General features: G+C 38.6%; 1 protein-coding gene across 1 annotated transcript in view; it reads left to right on the forward strand.

Annotated features, from left to right (window-relative positions):
* UNC5D (unc-5 netrin receptor D) overlaps positions 1-20,170 on the forward strand; it is an 86,250-nt gene extending 66,080 nt beyond the window's left edge. The window contains exons 11-16 of the mRNA XM_075523580.1: positions 4,724-4,892; positions 6,579-6,806; positions 10,342-10,491; positions 15,004-15,168; positions 17,028-17,206; positions 19,966-20,170. Coding sequence (XP_075379695.1) covers positions 4,724-4,892; positions 6,579-6,806; positions 10,342-10,491; positions 15,004-15,168; positions 17,028-17,206; positions 19,966-20,170 — 1,096 coding nt within the window. The remainder of the gene's footprint in view (positions 1-4,723; positions 4,893-6,578; positions 6,807-10,341; positions 10,492-15,003; positions 15,169-17,027; positions 17,207-19,965) is intronic.
* Positions 20,171-21,663: the final 1,493 nt, after the last annotated feature.

A 21,663-nucleotide genomic window follows, 5' to 3' on the forward strand; every position in this document is an offset into this window, starting at 1 on the left:
TGTAAAATACTGGTTTTCAGCAATTCCAACCATACAGTCAAAGTGAGAGTGGAAAAATAGAAGGAGAAAAGAAAACTGAGAGGACTGAGAAGACCAGGTCTTGTGTTACTACTCCCCCTGTTTTCTTTGTCTTTTTGTTTTCTAGGAATTTAGCAGAAATGTGAAGGTTCAATGGTAACCAAACACGTTTGGATGCACAATATGAAAAATGGAATGTATTTCCAATGCACACTTAACTTGGAGTGTTCAACACTATACATAGTATTCACACGCTGAAGTTTGCATACACAGAATGAAACCAGACAGTCTTGCCCAGACTTAAACATATTTTATAATTATATAATTTGAAAAATCAAAGCTTCATAAATGTATGCATTTACACACAATGTGGTATATGAATGTGACAAATAATGTACCTTTATTTTCCAAAGGCAAAATTTTCTCATCTCACAAAAGCAACCCACAGCAATAGAATCCATTTCATCTGTAAACTGCAGGCTTGATGGGTATGTAGTTTAAATATCACGCTGTTCCTTATTTAAATTGATTTTTTAAAACCATGAATTTATTTTGCTGTTTTTCCATCACGCTCACCTGTATGAGTGTCGGTGCAAAGGGGAGGGGAAAAAAACCAGTATTTCAGTGTCTGCAGCAGTCTGAAAGCAAGTATTTTTGCCATCCAAGGAGTGAACTGCAATGAGAAACCCGGACTCAAGGTACAGATGTGTTCATTACCAGAAAGTCTTCACTTCCCAGGTACCACGGTTCATTTAGGAGCTTGTTATGCTGTTAGGTTCTCTGTTGCAGATGCTTATGATAAGCCACTGGGAGAGTAAATATTGAAAGGCAAATATTAAATTTGTCTCTGAAATTCATTGCGTCCAGAAAAAAATGGACACTCAGCATTGTTTCCTCTTCACTTCCTTGCTTCTCCAGTTAACCTTCACAGTATTCCAACACAGGATTTTAACGGAGCAGTGCTTTGGGATGGAACGCACACCTTGGTACCACCGCACCTGCAACTCAGGGCCTCTACACAGCAAAAAGTGACGAGAACATCTAGCATTTGTGGCACCGCTTGCTGCTGCTTTAGGCTAGGCTGACGGACACGCAGCCAGCCGCTTTGGCAGCTGACGTGAACGGGGCTTTGAGCAGCACTAGACCTCTCCCTGAGGGACTAGAGCCTCCCCATAAAATTTTCTCAGTATTCTGGCTTCAGGTACAAATGTCCCTCTAGCAGCAGTTTCTAAACTGAAAATGAAACTCTGAATGCAAGAAACCTCTTTGCTAGTACTTTGTAGAGGGCAGAATATTGTGAGGTGAAATTCCTGATGTTTCTTTCCCGTGTAGTATTTTCAGAAAAAAAATATTTTTAATTTTTGCTCGGCATAGTCACTGTTTGTCTTTCTTTTACTGGAAAACTTCCAGACCTTTGATTTTGATGGATTTGAGGGGACAGATCTGATTACTGATTTGTTTTACCTTGCAACAATGGGAATATTAAATACTTGCATTTGGTAATGTTTCCCTATCCTGCCTTGCCTAATAAATGGCGCAGAACTGCATGAGAGTCTTAATACCACGTCAGTTATTACACAGAAAGACTCTTGCTACTTGCAGCAAGTGTGAGAGTTCATCTAATTAACTGATTTCAGTTCATTTGGCATTAAATAATTCCCAGAACTCCCATATGTTTGTCCAATATGTTCTACAAGGGGAATGATTCTCTAAAAGCAATTAAATAGCTCCTTTCAGACTAGCTTGTCACTGGTCATTCACACACATGCCTGCTATTACTCTCTCCATGATGTATGCAGTCAGCAGTTCTACAGAGTGACCCTGGAAATCGGCCAGTGGCTGTGACCAGAGCCTATGCTATTTCAGTGACTCTGGCTTTTTTCTTTTCTTTTTTTTTTTTTTTTTTTTTTTTTTTTTTTTTTTTTTAATGAGGTGGGTGGGAGGGCACTGGGTAGACTGCAATCATAGTCTCCCAGTTGTCTTTCACATCAACATTGCTAGGCTGCTACCAGGACTCTCCTACCACTACTGATGTTATTTCTTTTTGTATCTTGTATATTTGTGTTTTGTTTCATTCTTGATACTTGAAAAATTTGAGCAATTTCTGATGGGAATCATCACCAGTAGCATAACTAACTAAAACTCCGGATTCATGTGCCCTAAGGGTGTTGTGCTGAAAACAAAACAACCTATATTTTGCTCCCATTATTGAAGATGTATTGTCAAGCTTTGTGCTGGAGGTAACTTTAGCAAAATTCCACCACCCCACCCTCCCCGTATTTTATGCATTTGTCAGCAGCAGCCACTTGGCAAAGGACATGTGTGTTGGGAGAGAGATAGGATAGAAATGCACCAACCAAGTTAAGTAACGAAGGTTTGACTCACTCTCTGGAAATACGCTTTTGTTACCCCCTTCCTGCAGCCGCATCCAAACAGAGATAAGGAAGTAGAACGCGCCAGCCTTTGCCGAGGTACAGCAGAGAGGAATCGTCTGAACTGAATAAATTACTGAAAAATAAATATGTATAAAAGTTGGCTTGAGGGTTTCTAATAATTCTGAGATTTTTCTTTGTATTTGTAAGTAACTGGATGATTTCTTCAATTAGCTGGAAAGAGAGGTGATTTGGGGTAACTGCTGGAAGGTTTTATTTTTAAGGAAATCAAATAACCATTTGTTAAGGGTAGCAGTGGTTGGTGTTAAGTGATGGTATTTTGTGCAAAACCAGTGTTTTCCTAGCAATGAAGGAGTTGTGAAAAATTGTTTGTTATTCATAGCCATAAGCAGAAGCAAGTAGGTTTTTGCTTGAACTGTTTGCTTAAAATAGTCATTCTGATACCAGTTCAAGAAAACACGCATTCTCACGTGTCTCTCAACGTGGCAAGACGGCTGCCACTGTTGAGATGCTTTGCTGCAGCAAGGCCTGCAAGCACTGCCTGCTCTGTGCTCTCCACTCTTCCCTCCCCCTCTTACGCACTTGCTGTTCAAGAGGAACATGGCAGCTGCAGTAGAGGCTGTGTTTGTGCTTTGATTTTTTTAGCCTAAGAATCCTACAAACACTTAGAAGCACCGAGGCTTACGGAGCATTTATTATTATGACACTTGAAAAAGAAAAAGCAGAATTGGCCTTTTTTGTTAGCATGTTGTGTCTTTTTTTTTTTTTCACTCCAGTCTTCATCTCACAGATACTTGTACATGTAATCTTTAGTAAGGGATGTCACTGAAATTGTTGGAACTTTTGAAGTCTTTAGCAAGAATGGTATTTTTAACTGCATTTTCAGAGCACCTACTATTACAGTTATACTGCGAATGCTACCCTCGGGTGATGTTAGATGGATGTGCAAAGTGAATTTGCAGGATTGGAATCTGATTGATTTAAGTGCAGGACTACCTATAAGTGTGCCTTCATAAGAGCTAAATTCACTTAAATGTATTATCCAAGGTGGCTTGGATAACTTAGAACTTAACAGTATAGCCATGAAGTACTGGGCTCAGCACAGGCAGTTGGGATGGTTTGGCTGCTGCCATGCTGCTATTGCAAAGCTCTAAGGACAGTGGTGGTGTTGGCTTGTGACACGGCAGTGGATGTCTATCCTAATTTCTAAGCAGGGATTTTCCCCTTATTTATATCTTTGTTTTATTATTGTATCATCTTATTTATATCTTGGTTGAGGTTCTTCCCCTTATTTTTATCTTGGAAACACCATTTACTTTAATTTTAAGAGTGAACTACATGTCCAGTAATGTAGAAGCCAAAAATTGGGATCATGCAAGCCAGACGAAGGATTACAGTGTTTTAAAAAAAAAAAAAAAAAAAAAAAAGGAAACCCAACAGGACAGGATGTTTCAATTGCTAGCTTTAATGTCCAAGAAGTGAGTGTCATCTGCTTTGTCGCTAGCTCTGCACAGGTGTCTATTGTAAGAGGTAAGGAAAGCACATTTATGTGGGACAGGATTAAATTTAGATTTGAATGAAAGAGAAGATTCTTGTCAGATACTTCATCTTTGTAACTTAGCAAGCAGTTAACCTAGCCAAACAGAAGTGACTACATTCAGATTAGATGAATCCCTAGACTTCAGTTGTGCTGATAGGATCTCCGTTGACTGTAACGGAGCCCATGTGCACATACCAACTTTGCAGAGTTCTAAATTTAAGCAAAGAAGTTCTGTCCCTGATGCCTGCTATAAGTTACCTAGCTTGTTCATTCTGCAGAATATAAATGTGTTTTCAAACCAGGGAGATCACACTCAATCTGGAAAAATTTATGAGACTGTGTTTTTAAACCATAATTTGTTTTATCTTCACTACTGTGAAAATATTGTTGATGACAAGTCTTTGAAGGCAGAATTAGATGGTAATACTACCAGCTGGTGCATAAACCAAGGCTTACTTGCAGAGAGTCATTTTAGTGTTGTATTTGGTTTAAGCAAATTGAAATGTATTTCAAAGACCAGAATCCTAAACTGACCAGCCAACGATTTGAGTAGATGTGGCCTAATAGTTTTATCTCCAGCTACTGCTTCTACATGAAAATTAGCACAGTAATTGGCTTGCTTATCCTTTTCTGTAACAGATGACGTACTTAGATTTTAACTAAAATATTTTAAAATTAAAGTTAATGTAAACGTAAATGCAGTTAAAGTAAATGTTCATGCCTTATTAAAAAAAGCCTGACAGACATTATTGTCTTTTCCCCACACACAAAGCCTACAGCCAGAAGGCACAGATGTTCTTCTAGGACCAGAAGTAACTTGTGGGCCGTCAGATTTGTCTGTCAGCACTCCGTTTGCCTTGACGATACCACACTGCGCAGAAGTAAATTCAGAGCACTGGAATATTCACTTGAAAAAAAGGACACAGCAAGGAAAATGGGAGGTAAGTTTAGACCTCCACTCCCACTTAAAAGGCTGCACTAACGATGGAAACATGATTACTCGTATTCATGCAGGCGCAGGTCAAGGATTATGTAAGTGATAGGAAGTCATCTTAAAGAAACAATTTAGAAAAAAAAAAAGATTTTGCATTTTGTTAAGAAGCAGCTAAACTATTTTCAACTATTTTACCAAGATATGCAAAAAAGGGTCAACTTTAGCCCATATGATATAAGAAAGTATTCCATTTTCTCAGATCACTTAATAATGGAGCCAGCAGTTACTTATTTTTAAAAACATTGGTTTGGTGGTAGATCATAGCTACCAAAGAGACTCATGTCAGAACAGATCATTATATCCACACAAGAATTTATCATGACATAAAGAAAGTTATGGAACTGTTTAAAAATATACACTTCAATTTTATTTTATTTTTTTTAATCTAGAAGGATCCTCCTGATTTTAAAATCTTGTCTCTTTGTACATGTCATTTTGATGGGTATTCAGTGATCACCCTGTGCTCATAACCTCTGAAGGATTAGTGTACATTAAATGAAATATTTTGCTTTTTTAGTTGAAAGTGTATTTTCTAATCCTGATTTACTGGGGAGATTAAGGTTTGTGCTTCCGTGACATGGGCATTTCATCACTTGTATCTGTCCACCTGCATTTTTTAAGCCCACTGGCCATCTACGACTGAAACTGCTTGGTAGGCAGCAGTCTCAAACATTAAACCTTCTGCATCACCTGGGGAGAGAGCCTACTAATAATACTCTTGAAGGGATGGCTAAAGCACGAACTGTTACTCAACATTACAGAAATCCACACAGGATGGAAAGGTGCTGCATTTCCCACCTATAAAGAGTTCACTGTACATGTTATTAGAACTGCAGAACCCGGTAACTAGAACACATCCATAGTCAATCAGATTTTATTGTACTGCTGCTGCTGGAACTACTTGGTTCGTTGCATTGTGAGAGGCCAAAACCAGGTAGTTAAGACATTCATGGACACCATAACTCACTATCCTTTTCCTCCTCTAAACCACTGTGTTGTTTGTTGCTCTCCTTTAAATAATTTCAAGTTCAGCTTAGTTTTCCTACTTCAGATGCACTCAATACTCAGTCAGCTCCATCAGTGCTGGTTACAAACACCCTGGAATTAATGAGTGTCACTAACTGCAGACTGTAGTCTGCTCAAATACCTCACCTAAGGATGCTGTAATGCAGAACTAAGCATGAAAGGCAAAAGAGTGGGATAGGTAGTTTTTTGATGAAAGTAAACATAACTGTAATGGATGTTCTGAAAGGTAGTCAAATACCAACTATTGTTCAAGGTTTGCTTATTGACTTTAATCTTCAAGGTAATTTCTTAACTTGACATTGGGAAAAAAAATTAGCTGGAAAGTCAAGAGCACTTGAAAAAAGAGGCTAAAATTGCTTACGCATCATCATTATTATTATATGCTGTACACATTGAATTCTGCACAATATATTGCCATAAATCCTATTGCTGACTCAGGGCTAAATTGGGATTATTTACTCATCTAGGTAGTCCACCTTCTCCCCTTCCCTGAGGTCAACACGAGTAGAGAGTGTGCAGACTGGCTCTCAGAAATACTTTACATTCCAGTTGAATAGAAATAAACAAATAATCTCATGACCCTATTGTCCTGAATTTCGTTTTGCAGGAAGTGATGTCTGTGGAAGAGGAAACTACTTCTTGCTACTGCCTGTTGGATCCTTATGCCTGTCACATTCTCTTAAACAGCTTTGGAACTTATGCTCTTATTGGAGAACCGATCTCTGACTGTGCCGTTCGACAGCTGAAAGTAGCGGTTTTTGGCTGCCTGTCTTGCAATTCTCTGGATTACAATCTGAGAGTATATTGCATGGATAACACACCTTGTGCGTTTCAGGTAAATGGTTTCACTTTGTTAATTTGGTTTTAGTTATTCTTCCATAGAATACTAACATTCCTTTATTCCTGGGGATAGTCCCTGGTCAACAGCAATAGTCCAGAACTCTAACAAATGAGAATACTGTCTTTTTTTTATGCCACTGCTGCATGACTTAGATTCTAAGTCCCTTAATTTCTCTGCACTGTTGTTTCACTTGTGGATTTACACTGCAAGAGCTTTAGGACAGCCAAACTGTCTTCATTTTTTGGCAGGCAGATGGAAAACCGGTCTGCCCACATTCTAGACTAACCAAAAATCATGTAGCCATGGTTAACACAGCACAAAGCTACAGCTGATAAGCAAAGAGTGTTAGGTTGGGCTCGGGGCCTCGGCCGCTACATAGGCACAGGCAGAGCTTGCTTGCGTCTGGAGCAGAGCGCTACTCCGCTACGAGCAGAAGCTGGAAGTCATTATCATTTGATGTATGGGATTTATCACGCTCATTACCCTTACACTGTCATTAGTCAGTTTGGGATTTCCTCTGCTTTTACAATTTGAGCAAGAAGAAAGAGACTGCCTCACCACCTTTTTAAACAAAAATTGAATTATTATCGTGCATTTCCCCTTTAAAAAAAAAAAACAAACCCAAACCACAAAACAATCCCCAAGTGGAGATTAAAATTAGCATGACTTTTCTACATGGTATTCCAAGACAAAACAATGAAATTCACCGGCTTTTGCAGCCTTAGTAAACTCAGAAGCTTTAACAAAATGGTTTTCTTTTGGGAACTGAAATGAAGACAGTTGTGACAGATGAATTTTTGCTTCCTTTTCCTATCGTACAGAATAGAAACATGAATCTTAATGAAGCACGCAGTAATGTCTATGTGCTTCTAATAAAAGCAAAGCCACTGAAAGGATTGTTAAAGACTTACAATAGCTTTGTAATTATACCCTTTATAACACTTACACAATTCGTGGGTTACCGGTATTTTCCTGGATGAGTCTGCCTGAAATTCAGAGGCCCAAATTCCTTCTTAGGCATTTGTGAACATATACAAGGAGCTTTGAGTCATACATTCAGTTAACAGAACCCTGTATCATCTGATGCCTTTAGCGACTCTGCATCGGTTATGCCCTGCCTGTATGCATTTAGTATTGTGCAGCAGGTTTATAAAAAATGTACAAAAATCCTGGGAACTTTTAAATATAGAGAAAACAAACTCCCACAAAATTGTGCAACACAACTATGAGAGAGGCCCACAAAAGGAAAATGCAATTAATGTTATTCTGAGTGACCATTTATTTTTCTCACACAGCTTCATACAGCATGGTGCAGTCTCTTTCAGCAATTCATTCACGCTGAATTTTACCTTCAGTATATTAAATTTAAAAAAAAAAACACAAAGGCCCTCACCCAAGGAGCCTCATTTGGCTGTACCATTTTGTTTCTCAAATTATTGTGACATTCAGAAAAACAATGAAGGAGACTGGCTTATTTTTTTCTTAATGCACATTAAATTAAGTAAGATTTCAAAGTTACTTGTTGCTTTTCTGTAGAAAATTGTTAGAAGAAGAATTACCAGTTTTCCACATTCACGGAAATTAGAACAGGGTGTTTGTACATAATGAGACAACTGTGTATTTATGAAAGTATTCTTCCCTTAAAAGCATGCTGCATTAACTTCATGCTAGTGTAAATATTAAGTGGTGAACATGGACAATACGGATTTTTTTAGATGAAGTATCAGAGTTGGGCTTACCAAGTTTTGTTTGACGCTGTTAATCGTTTACAGTGCAGTCCTATATGAGATACAAAGTTCCTTGATTTTTCACTTTGTCCCTGTGTGAAAACTTACCTTAATTTTCTAACACATCACTTTGCCCTTTATGCAATTGCTAGTGTGTTGGGAAACTCTTGGCTCCCAAAAGATAAAAGAACCAAGTCCTTTGTATTTTGTCGTAGTCCTGCGGACACTTGTGGAATTAAGGACCATGTGCATTATTAAAAGTAGAGCAGTTTTTATACAACTACGGTACATTTAAAAAAAATTCCAACACATTCAGGGAATTTTGAAAATAGTTATGAAATAAGCTACTCCCTTTGTAGTTGAAAATCAAAAACTAAGCTCTCCCTTCTTATTCCTTCTTTTGTATAAACCCAGCCATCAGGAGTTAAAACAAACAGAATGCCTGTAAATTGGTTTCTAATAGAAAGCCATTATTATAGTTTCAGAAAGCTCTAGCAATCGTTATATTTTCAGAAGGTCACAATGATTCCAGTAGCTCTTCTAACAATAACTTTGCTACTGACAAGCACTAAACCTCTTCGATGTACACAGATTTCATATCATTTATGTGGATTTAAAAAGGTAATTTTGAAAGACTGCTTGCTAGCTGATTTTTAAAGACTTCTGCAAGCCTTCCTTCCTCACTAGTATTCTAACTGTAACAGTACAGGAATAAACACTGCGTAAGTACAGGCAGGGGGGATTTTTCTACTATTATGTTTTAAATTCACAGAATTCTATTAAAATTTAGGTTGGAACAGACCTCTGGAGGGCTGTAGTGCAAATTCCTGCTCAAAGTCAGCCTTTCCAAGATTGCTCAGGGTCTTGTCCAGTAATTCTGAAAATGTCCGAGAGAGGAGAAATTAAACAGAAGCATTTTGTCTAATGTGTACACTTGGTGTGTTTCTTTCAGTGCTCTTTAAAGTCCTGAGAGTACTTCCTCACCAAAACTGCTGTTGACTTAATCTGTAACTGAGCAGACTATTCACCAAGCATGCCTTATGTTGTCTATTTTCCTTTTAGTCCTTTAGTTAAGTAAGTATCTTGCTGAGCTTTATCTGTCAAGTGTTTAAGGAATACTAGACACAACCTGTAGGAGTTTTTTATTCAAAAGCTTAATGAAAATACCAAGGATAGTTGTGTTATTCCAGAAGAGAAGAGGGACTAAATTACAATGATGTCACAGTTGAACCAGTTTCCATTTTCCTCTTTGGAGGGAAATAGCTTTACCTGGAAATGGGCTGACATAGTCTTGCTTCCCTCTTCATGCTGGTGATAGAGAGCGCTCTGGCTATGAACTGCTGGTAAACTTCTCCTTTGTAATAGTGATCCTGTGGGATGTAATAAAACAGGAACAATCAAACACAAGTAACTTCCAGTGAAAAAGAAAACTGGCTGGTTTTGACTTGAAACCCCAAAACGTGAGACAGCCACTACTGTGCTGCAATACCCTTAAAGTTTCCTTCTCAAGTACTGCACTCCCAGTCTGAAGGTACGTGTGTATTGATACTGAGGTAGCCAACAAGAAAATCAAATGTCACAAGTACCTGGAAATAGAGCTGACAATACCTAACGATCCTTTTCACTCCAGTGGTGAAATATAAATGCCAATGCCCATCATCTGGCCCATGAGAGAAACACTCCACTGCTGTACCCTTATAATGCTGTAGGTGAACTAGGCACCTTTCATAAAGATAAATTTTCATTAGATTTGGTATTTGTTCCTAATACTGAAAACATTCTTTCCTCCTCTGCCATTGCAGGAAGTGGTTTCGGATGAAAGACTCCAAGGAGGACAATTACTAGAGGAACCAAAACTTTTGCATTTCAAAGGGAATACCTTCAGTCTTCAGATATCTGTCCTTGATATCCCTCCCTTCCTTTGGAGAATTAAACCATTTACTGCGTGTCAGGTACTTGTCCATTTTGTTTACATTTGAATCCAGAGGAAGGAAGACTTTTCACTGGTATAGGCATAACCCAAATAAGACAATGGTGCCTTTTATTTTTGAAAGGTGTGGTTTTAATCTCTTGAGTATGCAACAAAAATGCATTGCCTTATGATTTTGACAAACACAGATTTCACATAGAATGCTTTAAATTTTTCATTTTACAAAACTGCAAGCTTGTACTTTTCCTCATTTCAATCACCTCCAACAGCAGACCTATATTCTTGTTAAAATTTATCACTCATGAAGATGCTTTTTGTATCTTTGTCATTCCGATTTCGATAGAACTATGAATATATGGCTGAAAATGACATTTAAATGTAAGCATTTAAATGTCATGGGTTCAAATTACAGCACATATATGCTGAGAATTAGAACTGAGGAAGAGCAAATTATTTTTTCTGTACTACATTAATTAAAGAGGCTGTTGAAGACAGGAACGTAATCATCAAAACAAAAGAAAATTTCTAAGTATAGTCGTTACTGGAAATTATAAGCAAAGTGCCATTTAGAGTCTGTTTTCTGAGAACTGCTTTCTAATAACAGTTTGATAGATTTGAACTAAATATTTGTAGCATTATCTTATGTCAATCTCTTCTGACTGCCTTAGAAAGCAGACAAAACACCTTCCACAGGCCCATTGTGCAGAACGTCTGTTACTTTTTTCTCTCGTCCAGTGTACGAGAGAAAAAAAAAATCAGGAAAGTTTTAACTGAACTTGTCTCGCCATGGTGACTGCTTCAAAAACACCATTTTACTTTGGCAAAAAGTTCCCTAGGCTTTTCTTGCAGCAAAGCAACTTCTTTAAAGAGCTCTAGTATTAGAATATAAAACTGTTGAGAGATGAACAGATGAACACTTTTACTCCCCTGCACTGGACACAGTAGAAATTACGGTTTGTATTGTTTGCTAAGGCTACTGCAGAAAGGCATTGCAACTACATAAGGAGGAACAGACCCTAAGAACCCAAACAACGCTGTCGTAGGATAAATTAGAAAAATGGCCTGCAGAAAACAATACTCACTGTGCTGTCTGCAAACAACTTTGCTGAGAACCAGAGTAAGAGCTTTTGCTACTCTAGCCTCCATGTTTCTTTGTAGTGAAGAATTTGGGGAGGATTCTTTCTGCCTGATAATTTCTGTGCAGCTGTTCTTTGGGGCATTACCTCCTTTGCTGGTTGTGAGTTCCTGGTGCATGCAAAGTTCTGAGAGTGACTCAGAGGCCTCAAAATACTTTGTGTGCGGTTCAGCACTTCTCTTAATGCTGTGTACAACTTCTATGAATAAATATATTGCTTATGGTATATTAAACTCACGTATTTTTGTTCCCTTCTGGCAAGTAATAGTCTAGAGTTTCCAGTCAAAACTGAACTGCAGGGTGCTGTTAAAACAAGACATGATAGCCAATGCAAATTCCTCTATATTAATCTTCACGCATTGCAAGGACCCCACTTTGCTGAATCTAATGCAAGTAGCACAGTCCAAAGTAGCTATTAAATTTATTGCTGCAAGATAAAAACAAAAACTAAAAAGTCAGATGAGGGAGCCATAACCCACACAAGAACGCTTAAGGGCTGTGCTTGCTTTAAGGCAGGCAGAGAATGGCAGACCTGAAGATTTTGGTCGTAGCAGGCACGTTACCCATCCTTTCAGCAGCCACTCGGTTAAAAAGCAGCATGTGCAAAACCTCTGCTGACAGAATGGTCTGACACAGTGCTGACACTGAAGCCAAATAAATATTGACATTCTATAATTGAGTATAGTCTGGATGATTTGGACAGCTGAGAAATGTAATAATTGTTTCTAAAGGAAACTGCAGAACAACTTACACTGGCTTTGTATTTCCCTCTCAGTGAAATGTCCCAACTCTGTTACCAGCTCTGATTTGGTTCCAGCCTCTTTATATATAACAGAAGCTATTTCTTCAAGTGGAGTTTCTTCCAGTGTTTACTTGTTTTCTCTCCTACGTACCACACTTTAAAAAGAAGCTGGCTGTTCTGGCTGTCAAGAACAACTGAAAAGAGCCTATTCCATAACTGTCTATTTGGTCCACCAAATGAAACCATTATCAGATAGTACGATGAGGAAAGGTTTATGTTAATGATTTCTCAGATAAGTAAAGATCCTGCTTCGAGGCCCGAACAGATGAATAAATCATCATGTAAAACTGTGGCATAAAAGCAGTTAATGGCAGGTGGTAGTCAGAATTTCTGTAGACTATGCTAACTGCATTTGTTTGTCCTGGCCATCCTGCAGGAGCAGATGCCGAGTGCTTGGCATCCTTCCCACCATGTTCACGAGTAACTAGGGGAACCCTTAAAAACTGGTTGGGTGTTGGAGCAGGAAGAGGCAGTGACAAGCATGTTAAGAAGCCAGACAGGCACCTTTGGGGGTTAAAAGCAGCTGGCTTCCTAGCATCTTGTGTCTCTTGGAGGATCCAGTGTCTGTCTGTAGCTATGAGATGATTTACATTCCCTCTGCCTGCTAGGAACTTAATTATAAAGGGAGAACAAAACCAACAGCGTTTCTGGAAATCTTTAACACTCATCTTTCCACTGTGCTTTGCACCCCTGTATTATGTTTCATATAATTCTTTTCAGCTGAGTGATTCTTCCACTCTGAATGAAAGCAGCGATTACTCTGGAAAAACCTAATTACAGTTGCTCCACTTTTTAATATTTGGCTAATGTTTTCTTTATCGCTGTTAGTATCTTGCTACTGCTACCAACTCAGGATCTAAACGCAGAGCTTATCATTATCACTTACTTATCATTACAGATAGCCCGAGACACTCTTAAGAAGCAGTAAACTGCATATCCGCTACGAGTACAGCAATATTCTCCTTAATTTGAGTCTTGACTGTACTTTTAAAGTATAGGGTGAGGCTGATCTTTGAAGCTGTATATTCTCAGATTACCAGCGCATAGCTAATTTTTTCAGGGACATAGAAAAGATGGCAACTAAGTCCAATGAAAATTGCTTATAGGAAGGCAAGAATGAAGACATGCATGTTTTCTGAGCTCTTAGGTGAGCTTCCATATATGAACTGACCATAAGAGTAAAGTGTATGGCTTACTTGATTTAAACAGCTAATTACGATGAGTGACTAGTGGTAGGTCACACAGTTATAACTATCAGTATTAAATACTGAAGGAATTATAGCTGCCTATAGGCAGCACATTTTATGTCCTTGTCTGTGTCATTTATTAACCCTTTATAAAGCTCTGAAAAATGCAAGCAGAATGCATGCCCAGATTAAATTTGCATACAGTAATTATTGTCTTTTCTTTGAAGGATCAGCTTCACATGCCATTCAAATCAATTCTAAAATTTAAAAATAGTGCATGAAAAACGGCAGACTAATCTGAAAATTTATAATCCTCCTCTAGAAAAACTAATGTAAAACTCTTTAAACTAGTTTTCTCTTGTTAGAATAATTGCTCATTGAAGCTGTTTAATGCTGTCCCATAATCATATGGATGAATGCTAAGATATAATAGAATGAAATATTAATATATCGTTTTTTCCTTTTACATTATTCTCCAGGTTGCCAATTCTACACTATTTTCCAATACTTTGAGATTAATAGAGAACATGTTTGGTTTAATTGTTTTTTCTATTTACATGCCTTCACGGCTACAGTGTAGAACACCATAGTGGGTTTATAGCTGACGTTAGTTTGGAAATTAAAAAAATGTTCTGAAAGTGTAAAGAGAGGAGACCAGTAACAGAACTTTCGTATTTAGAAAGTAATCATAGAACAGAAGTTAGCTGCCCCCTGTGTACTTCTGTGTATTTCCGTACATTTTTAGGAACTCAAAGCAACCAGAGATGCCAGAAATCTCTGATGATTTAATTGCTGCAGTTGTCTATATAGCACTTGATGAGGGCATTCACCCCATAAGCTGTCCCTGGCTGCAGTAGAGGAGTCACTGAAAGTAGTCACAGAATACGACAGGATGAAACTAAGAAGTAAAACTGAGACTGACCAGTGATGTGCAGTGGGCTGCACGTGACTGCCCAGGCAGGTGGGCATTTTTTAATTCAGATGGACCATAAATATGGAAAATATGCTCTCATGCTCTATGCTGCATTAACTTACAGAGGAACTAAAGTTCTTGATGGGAAGTTCCTTTTTTAGGATTCTCTAGTACAAGGTGATGGCAAGGAGACATGGATTAGAATAGGAGTTCTGATCCCTGCCTAGGAAGAGCAAGTGAAGTGCATCTTTCTTAAGTTTCATTTTAGATCAGTCTGTCATCATTTGTGTCACTAAATGAAATCTAAGCTTTCAGTAAATGTAACATCTTAGTATTTATCAATTGAATCATCATTTATTAGTTTTGTCCTACTCTGAGTTTGCAGGGATGTTAGTTGGAGGGAAAAATCATGGATTTTTTCCTATTTTGCAATTGTCACAACTTCTCTCTCTCTCACGCCTACTTCCCCATTCTTGTGGGATACGTTTCTCTTGCAGGAAGTCCCATTCTCTCGCGTGTGGTGCAGCAGCCAGAAGCCGCTGCACTGTGCCTTCTCACTGGAGCGCTACACTCCCGCAACTACACAGCTCTCCTGCAAGATCTGTGTCCGACAAGTCAAGGGTCACGAGCAAATCCTACAGATCCAGACATCCATTCTAGAGGTAAAGTGTTCCCTCTCCTTTCTGTTTCGTTACGTTGCTGTGTAGTATGAGACGTGATCCCTCCCCATTTTTGTCCTTTCTATCTCTGCGTAGTTTCTTATGCCCTGTTCAAAACTGTAACGAGTATATAAAGCCTTAGGGATTCCATTTCCAGCAGAAATCCAAGTGCAGAGACTATACAACACTAAAAATAATTCATATTTGAGTTGGTGGTAATAGTTTTCTTGCAAGAAGTTTTTGAATAGCTTGCAGACCATTGAGAGTTGAAAACAGATGGACTGCCTGCATGCTGTTAGGCCACTGACTATTCACTTACTAGAGCATTTTTGTCCGCACAGGATGTCTTGCAAGGACTGTAGCTTTGCTCACAGGTGAAAGAAATCAAACATGTAGTCAGACAAGCTGGTGATGTGTCCTACAGCAATGAAAACTTCAGCTGCTTTTTTTTAGATTATTGAGCATCTTTGTTGATTAATCGAGATTAATACTTCTGGATTAAAGATAAATGCCCATTGCTAAATGCGCTATGCAGAGAATGCAGCAACGGAGTAAGAAAACAACAAACATCATTCTGTATAAAAACATCCTCAGAATACGGCCAAGCATTCTTCCAGTTCTTTATTGTTATTTCATAAAAAACTTCTGTCATTCTCTGTATATCTCAATACAGGGTTGCTGCTGCCTTCTCTGCCCCCCCCCCCCCCTTTTTTTTTTTGACCTATCTGTCCACAAGTCCCCAGAGCACGTTACAATTCTGTCTTCAAATGGATTTGCTAGTATGGAAGGTTTTCTCATGCCTGTCTCAAAAAGTGATTGAAGAGTGAGGATAATTTGACTGTAAAATAAATATATAAATAACAACTGAATACTTGAATTGCTCATTGCTTTACAATCCCCTGAACTAACCAGGTAGCAGTAGCTTATCTCACATGTGCAGGGTATGAAAATCTACTATTGTTCTGCATATTTAATTTAACCAGTCAGACCATGCGAAATATCTACAGCACCACTATTACTTTGCATGGATGACTTCTGGGATGTGTCATAAATGTTATATGAAGAGACTATAGCATCATTGTTATTTAGTATTTATGCTGCATTGCACTGAAACGAATAACGCATGGAAATGTGACTCTCTTGCACAAGAGTGGTATAATTTCACAGGAAAAGAATGGGCCAGATCTATAAAAGGGCCTGGATTCCAAAGAGATTCTTAATATGGAAGAACTGAGGTACTTCTAGAATTTAGGTGTTTTTAAAAATTCACAAATGAGGGACTTGCGTGTCCATATTTTAGGCTTAAGCAATTAAAGATTTAGAAACCCATATGCTTTTGTGGCATTCCATCTACCAATCACTGCTCTATTGGACTTCATCTGTAACACAAAACTAAACAAAAAGAGGAAACTCATAGAAGGAAAATGACACTATTTTCAATGTTTTTATACAGAGGTGCTTGTGATGTTCTAGAAGTTCCTTCACAAATCAGAAAAATACCTCTTAGCTATTTAATTTTCTGTTGTCGATTCTACAAACTACAGCTGGAATCTCAGGCTCAGGTTTGATTCTTTCTTCCTCCAAAAGCAGACGTGATCCACCACTAGGTATACGCAGACAGGCCCACTGCAGGTAGATCCCCACATAACAAGGCAGCAAAGAGAGTATAGAACTGTCTGCGCTCACGGCTATTCTCCTTCTGAAGAGGCTGTGCAGAAATCCTGTCTCGGTTCCCCATTTCTCAATAGGAGCGTATGATCGGACTCTTGGCGTTACTGTTACTATGCTGAAGAGCCACCTACACACCCAAGGCAGGCAAAGCCTGATGCCCTAACTAACTGCTTTGCTTTTATGTTGTGTAGAATGAAAGAGAAACCATCACTTTTTTTGCACATGACGACAGCAACTTCCCTGCACAGATGGGTCCAAAAGCATTCAAAATCCCTTACTCTATTAGACAACGAATCTGTGCGACGTTTGACACGCCCAATGCCAAAGGCAAAGACTGGCAGATGTTAGCACAAAAAAACAGCATTAACAGGTAATGGAAGGCAATTTTGAAAGGTGAACATTTACATATGCAATGAGAATAACTTGCTGCTGTTATGGGTTTTTTTGTTTGTTTGCTGGTATTAAAGATGTGTGCATAGTAATTAACGTACTTCCTCTCAAGGATAAGCTGTAGTTCATACATTTTTTTATATACGACTAGCTGCTGAAAACAGGAACTGCTTTCTCCTCTGAATAAACCCGTGTGCCCCGTCCTACCCAATGTTTGCTTCTAAGGTCAGTTTCTTTGTTCTGGACTGGACCTGTTCTTGTACACCCACAAGAGTGGGGTCTTGGTAAAGTACAAGAATGTAGAAGGATTTTGGCACTGTCGTATACTATGAAAGCAGTGCTTTAAAGGACTTAGGAGGTTGCATATTCTCTCAAAAAAATCCTGTGGCCTGTTGCCTTGGCTTCTATCTACATATTTTGTATTCCAAAATGAATTACACGTTTTGCAGGGTTTTGTTTTTGTGGTTTTTTTTTTTGTTTTTTTTTTTTTTTTTTAAGGAAAAGGCATATTTAAAAAAGAAAGTCATACTCTACTGTTCAGAGTACTAAGATTATGATTATTAAAACTGAAAGATGCTGTAAAAACTAATTTACTACTTATTTTGCTTTTTCTGCTTGGCTAAATTAAATTGGTGGAGGCAGTTCACTCAGAAATATTTTCTGATTGTCACAAACACCATAAACATGTTCCCAAGAGGGTAGAGGAATACTTAAATAAAGCAAAATAACTTTTCATTGACTTGTTGCTTTGCATGGGAATCTCAATAAACCACATCTGAAACAAAGAAAAAAGTAATTTATAGTCTTGCAGGAGTGGGAGTCAGATAATTCTGCTTTACTTATCAGCAATTACTACCTATTGTCAGGCACTTTAATCTCCCCTGTATCAGAAATAGTGTGGCCAGCAGGACTAGGGCAGTGACCGTGCTCCTGTACTCGTCACTGGCGAGGCCGCATCTCGAATGCTGTGTGCAGTTTTGGGAAGGGCAACGGAGCTGGGGAAGGGTCTGGAGCACAAGGCTGATGGGGAGCGGCTGAGGGACCTGGGGTTGTTCAGCCTGGAGAAAAGGAGGCTGAGGGGAGACCTCATCGCTCTCTACAACTGCCTGAAAGGAGGGGGTAGAGAGGTGGGGTCGGTCTCTTCTCCCAGGTAACAAGCGATAGGACGAGAGGAAATGGCCTCAAGTCGCACCAGGGGAGGTTTAGACTGGATATTAGGAAATTTTACTTCACTGAAAGGGTTGTCCAGCATTGGAACAGGCTGCCCAGGGCAGTGGGGGAGTCCCCATCCCTGGAGGTATTTAAAGGATGTGTCGATGTGGCGCTTAGGAACATGGCTTAGTGGTGGACTTGGCAGTGTTAGGTTAACGGTTGGACTTGACCATCTTAAGGGTCTTTTCCAACCTAAACGATTCTATGGCTTCCATTCCTCATGCATAGATGAAGCTGAAGGAGATTTCTTCTTTCTCAAGAAACTGAGAGACAGCGTACTACGGAGATTACACTGACTTGTGTAAGACCAAATTTGTGATAGCCCTTTAACTTTTGATTCTGTGTTGGAGACACCTGGTATGGTCTTTGCAATATCTATTTTTATAAAATCAAATTCATAGAAAAAGGAAGTTGTTGAGCAGTTTAAACAACCCAAAATGTAGTTATAAAACCAGATAGTAGAGCATAAATACTTGATTTCATAGATTTCCACATATCTGCTGTACAGCATACTCCATTAGTATCATCCTAGTATTTCCCCCATCTATTTCAAAAGCCTGGCTTTAGTTCCTCAGTTTAGACAGTAATCTGTTCAACGCACTGAAACTATTCCTATCATTGCTAGAAGGAACTTCCTCAAAGCTGGAATTGTACTACACATACACACATGCACAAACCGTTCACTGTACATTAACTTTCCATCACCAATAGAGATGAGTGTACTGAGGAAAGGTAATTAGCAAAGCTTGAGAAAAAAAATTATATCTGCCAGTTTTTTTACTGATGGGTAACAGTCCGAAAATGGTCAGTACCAAATATTTAATTATCTTGGAGTTGGTTTAAAAACCCAAGCAATAGCATTCAAGTCCAGATTTCCTTTTCTGTGCCTCAGGTTTATCTGTTTCTTCCTGTATTTATAGATACATATCTGTATGTAATACAAATGCTATAAATAACACTTACATTTGTGAATGTGAAGTTAAGGTATTTATTTGGATGATTATGTCCAAAGCCCATAAAGAGCAGAAGTTATAGGTAATGTGTTTAAGATAAACACTTCGTTTTACTGAATTCTTTGCAAATATCACCCCTGCAAAGTCCTAAAACCTACGTATTAATAAAATATGATATCTTCACATAATCACGAGCATCAATTTAAGTTACAGAATTCCTCTCCCTGACAAATCCGTGCTAAGTTTACTAATGATGCTTTCCAGAACTGACTTGTTTCCTAAATTATAGAGGATGGTACTGCTGGCCAGCATTTATGTACCTCAGAATATACAAGGCCCTTGTTCATTCTACCTCTGCTAAACTGAGCAATTTGACAGCTGAAGAATAAATGCACCAGTGTGTGTCCTCTTGAGGGTTCCCTCCGCTCATCTCATCTAGGTCTTGCTGAATGTTTTTTAAACACATCTGTACTGTAGTGCCAGGCACAACAGAGGGCACTGTCACATTCATGGTAGCTACAGTATATACTGTTCCTCATCCTTGTTGTTTCACCTTTTTCTCCCTTCCCTCTAGGAATCTCTCCTATTTTGCTACACAAAGCAGTCCATCTGCTGTCATTCTGGACCTCTGGGAAGCCCGACATCAACATGATGGCGACCTTGACTCTCTAGCCTGTGCCCTAGAAGAAATAGGAAGGACACACTCCAAAATCTCAGACATAGCAGAAACTGAGATTGAAGAGCCTGACTTCAACTACAGCAGACAAAATGGACTTTAGTCACTTTTTTCCATTCAAGAACTGATGGCCAGCTTTGACTATATTACACTAGAGAATCTCTTGGCAGAGAGGAAAATAAGGGTTTCCGCACACTGTGTGTATGGAAACAGACACTCATTTCCACAATGCAGTTTTCAGTTGGAGGAGCAGAAGAAGCCCTATTAAAGATCATCTCAGTAATAAGGAAAACACAAGCTTCTCCCTGTCCTCTCTCATTTAAAATTCACGTTCTAATGTCTAACTAATGTCAAAACTATACATCTATCATTCCTGGGGCAGGAAGGAGTGAGATACAGAGCCATAAAAGGTAAATATTATGACATAATGTATTTAGGAAACAGTAATGCTAATATAATGCTGAGTGAAAATCAGCAAATATGATATTGAATATTTAGAGCCACTAGTTTAAAGGTTTGTCTTCTTGGGGCCTTGACTCCCCACTGTCCTGCATCTCTAACTTACCACACTTAAAGAGTGGGTTTAAAATGTCATTTGATAGCATCATGTTGTCACTTGGTATCTGCTATAGAAAAACTGTAAATCTGGCCTTATCCTGTGCAGAACTTTGAGGAATTAGAAGATCTCATAACTATTTAATTGATATCATGCGTATTCTGAACAATTTATTTTAAAAATTCAATCACTTAATGAATGTACATTTGCTGCAGAGCTTTCCTGCCTATTCTGTTAAGAAAATAACAGAACAAAACCCTTCTCTGTGAAATTCATGTGTGCACGCGTGTGAGAGGAATTTTCTGAAGTCCTCAGTCTGCAAACTTTCAGTTAGTCAAAAAATGTTTCTTGGGGGTGGATTTAAATAACCAAATATAACGCAGGAAATTGCCAGCCCTATTTTAGCAAATTTACCCTTTTTTTAAATTACTTAATGTTCTGAGACTAAACTAAAAAGTAAAGGCGAAGTCAATCAGCACAGCTCAATTTTGGTTTAGTTTCAGACTGAAACAATAAACCCCACATGGTACTGCCAAAAATTGGCTTGATTTCATTGTACAGTTTGGAAATTTCACAGGATATAAAGCTGGCTGTGTTACACTTGGTTTAGTTACAAACACATTGCATTTACCACCAAACCCAGAATCTAACTAGAGCATTTTCCTTATTTTTTATCCATTTCATACAGAAATAACTTATTACTTCAACTGAACCAAAAAGAGAGCTGTCACTGTGAGTGTCCTAGTGGAACTGGTACTGAGCCAAATTTAACCATTATACTCATATATTCTTTAAAATTAGCCAAGGTGCTTGTTAGCTCTGGCCCTAGGCTACCGGTGATAGAAACACAGTCAGTATAGAGCAGGAACACAAACAAGACTTCAGGAGCTTTATGGCAATGCAAGAAATTGAAAACAAGCGTTCTGGGTTGTTTTTACCCCAGCATTCGGCCGAGAGCAGCATGATAGGCCACAGGCTAGGTACTTAGTGTGCAAATCTATAATAATACGAAACTATTTCTTTACACAGGATTCCAGTTC

This window comes from Mycteria americana, chromosome 23 (genome assembly GCF_035582795.1).
Source record: "Mycteria americana isolate JAX WOST 10 ecotype Jacksonville Zoo and Gardens chromosome 23, USCA_MyAme_1.0, whole genome shotgun sequence".
Taxonomy (NCBI): domain Eukaryota; kingdom Metazoa; phylum Chordata; class Aves; order Ciconiiformes; family Ciconiidae; genus Mycteria; species Mycteria americana.